The sequence below is a fragment of the Macaca mulatta genome, chromosome 7 (genome assembly GCF_049350105.2).
Source record: "Macaca mulatta isolate MMU2019108-1 chromosome 7, T2T-MMU8v2.0, whole genome shotgun sequence".
Lineage (NCBI taxonomy): Eukaryota > Metazoa > Chordata > Mammalia > Primates > Cercopithecidae > Macaca > Macaca mulatta.
In genome coordinates this window covers 22,996,831-23,005,994 of record NC_133412.1, presented here as the reverse complement: position 1 = coordinate 23,005,994, position 9,164 = coordinate 22,996,831, and the positions used below count along the sequence as shown (strand labels likewise).

Sequence of the window (9,164 nt, the reverse complement as noted above, 5' to 3'; positions counted from 1 at the left end):
CACCCCACATTTGTGGATAAGCTTTCAAAGGCTCAGCTTTTCTAGAATTCAGCACGTTTTGTCTTTCCCAGCCAGGGGAAGGAAAACTGTCCAGTCATGGTCACTGCTGTCTCCAGCCTTGGCAATACATCCTACCCAGCATAATGTGAACCCGGAATCAATTCCCTGATGCTTGAAGGTTTCATTCAGAATGCATCATCTAAAACAGACCCAGGAGGCTCGAGGTAACTCCGCAAGGGATTTCAAAGTTACTCCACCTGGAGTCTCAACCATTCCCAGGAATCACAGCCCCATTCTCTGAAAATGCAGAAACCTGCTTTGCCAGCACTTTTGTCTACATCCAGGGAGAGAGTCCTAACTGAATTATCCCCAAGCCTTCCTAGATCCTGCAGGGGAGAACCATTAGAGGCGAACAGCTCCCAGCCCTCCCTGACTTCCATGCCTGAGAGAGCGAGCAGCCCACCCGGAGCCAGGCGGCAGCAATCTTGGGCAGGAACTTCATAAAGGGATGGAGTTTCTTTGCCAGGACTCAGAGAACAAGGCGGACTAATCCTACTCCTGCTTGTCTCATGAGCACCATGGGAAGGCCAATGAGGTGACAAGTCCTGTCTTAGCACCATTCATAGCACTGCTCTCCCATTCTGGGACTGGGGGGTCGGGGGTGATCCCCAGAGTGCTCGTAAATCTATTGTCTAAATTGCGACATCTTGGAGAGCTAAAGGGGACACTATTTAGTTATGCCAGGACAATAGGTGTTAAACAGGACTATCCCAGGCAAACTAGGATGTGTGGACACCCTAGAGGACATCTTCCAGCCCTGTCACCAGGGTAGGGGCCTGCTGCTAGAGCAGTTAGTTCCCTGCCCTGCCCCAGAATGTATGCCCCTGAAGAAGGTCTACTTCCCTAATCAAGCCAGGACCTCACTCAACAAGCTCCCTTGGCATCCCAAGAAAAGAAAAGGAAACTCTCACAGGCACCACAAAAATGTGGACAAGGCCTTATTTGTCTGTTCAACACAGGATGCCCTGGGCCAAGAATAGTACTTGTAGTACTAGCAGGTAGCATCTGCTCAATAAATGTTTGTTGAATGAGTGAGTGAATGCCCAAAGTCTCTAACATCATCAAGAGAACTCTAGGAAAACGGACTTGGCCGTCTAGTAACACATAAAAGGGTTTGAACTCTAAACTTATAAAAATTTAAGGTACTGTGGTGGGCCGCGGTGGCTCACGCCTGTAATCCCAGCATTTTGGGAGGCTGAGGCGGGCAGAGCACAAGGTCAGGAGATCGAGACCATCCTGGCTAACATGGTGAAACCCCGTCTCTACTAAAAATACAAAAAATTAGCCGGGCGTGGTGGCGGGCACCTGCAGTCCCAGTTACTCGGGAGACTGAGGCAAGAGAATGGCATGAACCTGGGAAGCAGAGCTTTCAGTGAGCCAAGATCGTGCCACTGCACTCCAGCCTGGGTGACAGGGCAAGACTCCGTCTCAAAAATAAAAAAAAGAAAAAAGAAAAAAGAAATCTAAGGCATTGTATAGACTGCCATGCCTTTCCCTTTGGGGCAGTTTATAAATATGAAATGTACACAGCTTTAAAATGCCAGATTGAACTGAAACTATGAACTTCTACAATAAACTAATAGAAAACAAATTATTTTTAAGCCACTGCTGAACTTCAAATAAACTGGAACTATTTCCTGCAATATCTCTCGTACAAACTCACTCAAAACTTTGTTGGCAAAATTGGGACTGCATCTAGCAAGTGCTTGCTCTACACATCAGGATTCCTCTAACCCCAGTCTCACTGTGTGTAGGTTCCCTGAGAAACAGGTGCCTGGGGAGAGCTAGATTTGCAGGAGACTTAGTGGGGGAAATGGCTGGGAAGAATAAAGGAGAAGGAACAGGAGAAGGCAAGGCGGGCCTTCACACCACAGTGCAAGATGGACACCTATGAAAACAGAGGGGGAAGGAAGGAGGACTGGATAGAAGAACCTCAGACGCAGCGCAGTTCTAAGGAAGTTTCAGACAGGTTGATGGGGGGTCCTGGAGCTAAAGTTGTCCAGTAGAGAAGTCCCACATTCCAAAGAATGGGCCAGCACTGGTGCCCCACCATGTTCAGTCACTGGCTGGAAGAAAGTATGGCCTCAGCACAAACAGGGTGGTGGAACCAGAGGGGTGGCAGCTGGGCTCTTACTCCACTGTGCTCCCGCGGCAGGAGTTCTAAGCAGCACGTGTTCAGGGCTACTGCACACTATGTTTGAAACAATATTGTCCCTGGAATGACCCTTTTCAGTGAATCCAAATAGGCTCTTTGAAATCATGCCATCTGTCAGCTGAATACTCACAGTAGATAACACATAAGCTAGCTCACCACCACCATGGTTTTCTCCCAAGTGCTGGAACTTTTCATCCCTACCAGCCAAGATAAAATTTTCTCATAGAACACAATCAGTGACATTGTTATTCAGAAAATAAAAGCATTATTTTGTTTTATTATTCCCAAAGAATCAAGCCCGTCATGAGCAGCCCACATGGTTGCTGTTCAAAGGTACTGAAAAGGGAGGCATTTAGTCACCATTATCCATCAAGAAACTCTTTACAAGGATAGGTTCCAAGTCGTTCGTGCTGCTCTTGGTCATTCAGTGACTGCAGTTTTGGCCCAGAAGCCATCCAAATGAGCAAGTGCTGAGCCATCCTCAACTCATACCCAGATGAAACAACTTGCGCAGAATTGCTGGTCCGCCCCAGTAACCCCTGTAAGAAATAACACAAAAAAATGTACTTGCAGCAAGAGAGATGGGGCGACTTCAGTCAGGAGGATGCTGAAAGGGAAGCCGGGCTGCACACAGAGCACGTTTATCAGCACATGAAGCAAGATTGTCTAGTGAGTTGGAAAGATCCCATGACTAGTAGGGGACAACCTACTTTCAGTCCTAGCTTTGACACTGACTTGCTGTGTGAGCCTGGACGTGCTGACTCAATTTGGCAAACGTGTCTAAAGCCTCTACTACATGCAAGCTGCTACTCTTTCTGCTTCCAACAGCTCATAATTAACTGTAGGTCAGCATTTCACAATCTCCGCCCTATTGACATTTTGGACCAGATAATTCTCTGCTGTTGGGGGCTGACGGGGCATTATAGGATGTTTAGCAGTATCCCTGGCCTCTGCTCACTAGAAGCACCCCTCCAGTTGTAACAACCAAAAAACGTCTCCGGAAATTATCAAATGTCCCCAGGGCAGCAAGGGATAGGAAGATCACTCTTGGTTCAGGACCACTGGTGTAGACACCTTGATTTCTCTCTCATATGAGTTTGGAAAAGTAAAATGAGGTCATCAGCTTTTAGAATGAAGAGTGGCTGGGTGCACTGGGAGGCTGAGGCAGGTGGATCATTTGAGGCCAGGAGTTTGAGACCAGCCTGGCCAACATGGCAAAACGCTTTCTCTACTAAAAATACAAAAATTAGCTGGGCGTGGTGGCGCATTCCTGTAATCCCAGCTACTTGAGAGGCTGAGGCAGGAGAATCATTTGAACCCAGGAGGTAGAGGTTGCAGTGAGCTGAGATCGCACCACTGCACTCCAGCCTGGGTGACAGGGCAACACCTTGCCTTAAAAAAAAAAAAAAATGAAGAAGAAGAATTTTTATTCCTCTGTTTACTTATTGAATCCCTACTATGTACCTGCCTCTTTATGTGTTATCTCATTAACCTCCATCTTGTGAGGTAGGCAATGTTACTTTCATTTTGCAGATGAGAAATGTAAACAAAGAGAGTGTTTAAATTAAATTAAAGAGAACTTTCCCTGGGACAACAGCTATGTATGTCCTGCTAACAGCATGACACTGCTGATGACTTCTGTCATGCTAATGACAGAAGTATGACTCAAATACAGGTCTAACTCCAAAGTCTGTGCTCTTACTGTTTGGTTTTTCCTATAACATAATAAAAACAAAGGTAAGGGACCAGGCGTGGTGGCTCACGCTTGTAATCCCAACACTTTGGGAGGCCGAGGTGGGTGGATCACTTGAGATCAGGAGTTTGAGACCAGCCTGGCCAACATGGTGAAACCCCGTCTCTACTAAAAATACAAAAATTAGCCAGGCATGGTGGCAGGCACCTGTAATCCCAGCTACTCAGGAGGCTGAGGCAGGAAAATTGCATGAACCCCAGAAGTGGAGGTGACAGTGAGCCAAGATCGTGCCACTGCACTCCAACCTGAGGAACAGAGCAAGACTCCATCTCAAAAAAAAAAAAAAAAGTAAGGTAGCAGATGACAGAGTACTTGATATGTGAAAGTGATTTACTATTATTATTTATCCTGCAGCAAAAGAGGGCCTAGAGTATGGAAGACAGAACACTTGGTCACTGCTAACAATGAAGAAAAGAGGCTACATCCCGTGCGGGTGGAGATGTGCTATAAATCCCTTTCCTCATCCAGGAACCAGACAGCACACTTACCTTAGCATCATATTCCAATACAGGAAGGGCATCAGGTCAGCTTTCATGACATACATGGAAAGGCGCTCTTTGCTTTGATCAAAGGGGAAGGTTTCTAGCGGCTCTGCTTTGTAGTCAAACTCGGCAAGAATCACACGGTTGTAGCCGGTCACCAGTGGACATGATGTGTAGCCATCATACTAAAATTGTAAATCAGACTGAGTTGGAAAGTAGATTTTTTTCATGGTCCTATATGAACACTTTAGAATTTATTATTTGCTGTGAGTGATTATGTATTTTTTTCTTTTCTGTATATTCTTTTTGTACTGTGAAAAATGCAAATTATATTACAAAAAAAATAGTACTAATGGCAAAAACAGTAGTACCCACACTGGAGACGCTAATCAAGAAAGTGCAAAACTGTGGGAAAACATGACTTTCACACAGAATGGAAGATGCTCATTGAGACAGTGATTCTTATAAGGCATACAAACCTTCTTTGTTGGTGTTTGATTCTTCATAATCAGAGAAATTGTTCTATCAAGTATTCCTGACTGGGCAGCTATAAGAGAAATGGGAAAGTCGGAAAAATGTAAGCATCTAGGTTTTCCATGAAAACTAATTTGCAAATAACTTTAATGTAAACAAGTTAAGAAGATTCCATTTCCCATCCCTCGAAACGGTGACTAGAACATGAGCTTCTTACTAATTGAAATTGACTACCAGAGGGGATTCTTTAATTCGTGAAAGGCCTGCACATGTGTTTCCATGGGTTTGAAACTAAAGAGCCGACTCTCTCCAGTGTGGCTATAAGGATGGACCTACCCCAAAACCACTGCCTCTCCTCCTGGGGTTGAGGCTGTCAATTTAGTCTGTGTGTCAACTTAGTCAGTGTTCTTGGCCATGCGGGTTATCCCTGTGTCCCCGTTCACAGGCAGTCTGGATTGGTAGCCCCCAGGCATTTCCAGTAAGACAAAGCATGCCTTCCTCTCTCCTGCACTGTCCTGGCTGAGGCAGGACCAGGTGGATATAGATATACATATAGAGATACACCTGTATTTCCATCTCTCTGTCTCTTTCCTAGATAACCAGATGGACACAGACAGATACATACATACATCAGGATTTTTTTGTTTTGTTTTTCTTTGGCAAGAGTGGGGAGACTGCCTTTTTTATTAGGAAAAAGTTCAAATTCCATCATTTTGTTTAATCCATCTCATCACACATGCTATTTTTTTTCCTGCTGTATTTTTAGAGCAGATAACACATCAATTCACTCATAAATCTTCCTGTCTGTATCTCTCTGATGGGGAATTTTCTTCACACAAACCCACAGTATTTTCACACCCCAAATATTAGTAATAGTTTCTTCATATAATCTAAACCCAGTTTGTGTTCAATTTTGAATAATTAAGACTGCCCAGATGGGCACTGTGGCTCATGCCTGTAATCCCAACACTTTGGGAGGCCGAGGAAAGTGGATCTTTTGAGGTCAGGAGTTCAAGACCAACCTGGCCAATATAATGAAACCCCATCTCTACTAAAAATACAAAAATTAGTCAGGTATGATGATACATGCCTGTAATCCCAGCTACTTAGGAGGCTGAGGCAGGAGAATTGCGTGAACCCAGGAGGTGGAGGTTGCAGGGAGCTGAGATCGTACCACTGCACTCCACCCTTGGCGATAAAGTGAGACATCATCTCAGAAAAAAAATAAAAAGACTGACCTTTTAAGGAGACAGCAGTTTGTGGCCGAGCATGGTGGCTTATGCCTGTAATCTCAGCAGTTTGGGGGACCAAGGTGTGCAGATCACTTGAGGCCAGGACTTTGAGACCAGCCTGGCCAACATGGTGAAACCTGTCTCTACTAAAAATACACAAAATTAGCCAGGCATGGTGCTGCTCCTGCAATTCCAGCTACTCAGGAGGCTGAGGCACAATAATTGCTTGAATTCAGAGGCAGAGGTTGCAATGAACTGAGATCGCACCACTGCACTCCAGCCTGCATGAGGGAGTGAGACTCTGTCTCAAAAATAAAATAAAGATACAGCAGTTTGTGTCTCTAGAAGTAGAACATGGGATTCACTTTTGAGGAAAGATGGGTTACCTTTGTATTATAAAATGCTTATTGGAGTGGTTATTTTGTAATCTCCCAAATCAGGGGTTAGCAAACTTTTTCTGTAAAGAAAAATTGCAGGCCTTGTGGGCCAATGGCAAATCAAAGATATTATGTAATGACAAAAAACAAAATTTCCACTATACAAAAACAGGCAGTGGACTGCACTGGCCCATAAACTATAGTTTGCTGATGCCCAAATCGAAGAAGCAATGATATTTTTTCTGGAATGGGTGGGGGTCAAAAAAATGAAGAGTGAACAACTCTGCTTAAAAATATTAAATAAGGCTGGGCGTGGTGGCTCACACCTGTAATCCCAGCACTTTGGGAGGCTGAGGTGGGTGGATCACTTGAGTTCAGGAGTTCAAGAACAGCCTGACCAATGTGGTAAAACCACATCTCTACAAAAAATAGAAAAATTAGCCAGGTCTGGTGGCAGGTGCCTGTAATCCCAGCTGCTCAGGAGGCTAAGGCAAGAGAATTGCTTGAACCCAGGAGGCAGAGGTTGCAGTGACCCAAGATCATGACACTGCACTCCAGCCTGGGCAACAAAGCAAGACTCCATCTAAAAATATATATATATTAAATGAGGCCAAGCGTGGTGGTTAATGCCTATAATCCCAACATTTTGGGAGGCCAAGGCAGAAGGATTGCTTGAGCCCAGGAGTTTGAGACCAGCCTGGGCAATATAGGGAGACCCTATCTCTACAGATATTTTAAAAATTAGCTGGGTATGGTGACACATGCCTACAGTTCCAGCTACTTGGGGGTGTTGAAGTGGAGGGATCACTCGAGCGCAAGAGGTCAAGGCTGCAGTGAGCCATGATTGCTCCACTACACTCCACCCTGAGCAAAAGAGCGAGACCCTGTCTCTAAAAAAAGAAAAAAAATGAAATGGCTATATTCACTGTGGGCAAAGCAACATCTCTAAAGATCATATTTCCCTTTTGGAAAACTGTGTTCCTCTTTGAGGGCCATAAAGAGTTTGGAATCTGAACTGAGAACACCTGAGGAGGCCACAGCAGCAGGACATCAAGGCCAACAGAAAAGGAGCAGAGACATCCACTGGGTGCCACTGCAGACAGGTGAGGCCTGTGAAGCCAGGCAGCAGTCACTCAACATCTAGGCTTAAAGCGTGCATGGGTGCAGGTGTGCGGGAGCTGGGTTTTGCCCTGTATTACAATCCCCTTCTATCATGCCCAGGCCTTCAGTTAACTTTGGTTAAATGCCACATCCTGATCTCAGCTGTGTTGAGAGTGATTAAAGGAGCATCCTGGGGCAGAGAGAAGCAGAGAAGGGGACATGAGCTCAGGAAAGCCAGATTCAACATGGCAAGATGGGTCTTGCTCACAACAGCATAGGGGTCTGGACGGAGGCTTGGTGGCAAGTAAACCCAAGGACAGATTTGTGGGAAAAGTGTGGCATTGCCTTGGGATACTCAGAGGATTTGGGGAAGGGAATCTAAGAAGAAATGAAGATCTGCTTGGGAAAAGCTAGTACTATTGTAATTTGGGCATTGAAGAGAAGAGTAAACAGACTTTTACACAGGTGAACTATTAGGTTGGTGCAAAAGTAATTGCGGTTAATGGCATTACGCTTAATGGCAAAAACTGCAATTACTTTTGCACCAACCTAAATAACAGGTAAAGAGCACTCATTATGGTACTGTTTGAATAAAAATGGGTCGGACACAATCCAGATATAATTAAGAGTGGACTCATTATATAAGCTCTAGAGCAACCATAGAATAGGTTGCAGATTGTAAGACACAAATGTAAAAACAATGGGGACAAGCCCTCTGTGGTTGGGGGACCGTGGAAGCCACGCAGATGCACTGCAGGACTGGGAGCAAAAGACTTTCCACTTAGAATATTTTTGTTCAGTCATATTCAGTCTTATCTATCTGGAACATCGAGTTAAATATTTGTTTGAAGAAGGCTAAAAGCTGGGTAATCTGGGCCTCATATCACAGGTAGTTTCACCACATAAATTCAGCAGGCTTACATTAAATGAATGTCATTTCAAAGTATCACCCCACAGACTACCTATAAATTACAAAGAGAGAGAGTACTTTTACAATGAAAGAGAGAGAGAGAGAGAGAGAGAACACCCCTTAACCCAGTGAGAAAGTCAAGCTTCACCAAAGACAAGACAAACTAACATGACAGGCTCCTGAGGTGCTGCAGAGGGAGGTACACAGCCTCAGGCACGGAGATTTTTGCCAAAACATATAACCCGAATCGAACCATAAGAAAGCAACTAGACAATTCTAAATTGTGGGGTATTCTACAAGGTAACTGGCCTGGAATCTTCAAAAATGTCAATGTCATGAAAGTAAAGAAACAAATGTCAGAAGGCCTGCTGTATATTAAAGGGGACCAAAGAAGCATTTCGCCCAATGCAGTGTGTGATCCTTGACTGGCTGGTGGATTTAAGGAGGGGCTGGGATGACAAAGGACATCTTTAGGAAAATATACATAAATACAGGCTGGGTGCCGTGGCTCACACCTATAATCCTAGCACTTTGGGAGGCCAAGGGGGACAGATCACCTGACTCCAGGAGTTTGAGACCAGCCTGGCCAAGTTGGTGAAACCCCATCTCTACTAAAAATA

The 9,164-nt window shown here is 44.8% G+C and overlaps 1 protein-coding gene across 11 annotated transcripts in view; it reads right to left on the bottom strand.

Moving 5' to 3' along the window:
* Nucleotides 1-2,463: 2,463 nt before the first annotated feature.
* Nucleotides 2,464-9,164, bottom strand: part of SQOR (sulfide quinone oxidoreductase) — a 59,712-nt gene continuing 53,011 nt past the window's right edge. For all 11 annotated transcript variants that reach the window (XM_077939347.1, XM_015142149.3, XM_028850878.2 and 8 more), the window contains 3 exons: nucleotides 4,930-4,997; nucleotides 4,457-4,635; nucleotides 2,464-2,754 (listed from right to left, as the gene is read on the bottom strand). In XM_077939347.1, the coding sequence (XP_077795473.1) occupies nucleotides 2,697-2,754; nucleotides 4,457-4,635; nucleotides 4,930-4,997 (305 nt within the window). In that variant the 3' untranslated portion in view covers nucleotides 2,464-2,696. The remainder of the gene's footprint in view (nucleotides 2,755-4,456; nucleotides 4,636-4,929; nucleotides 4,998-9,164) is intronic.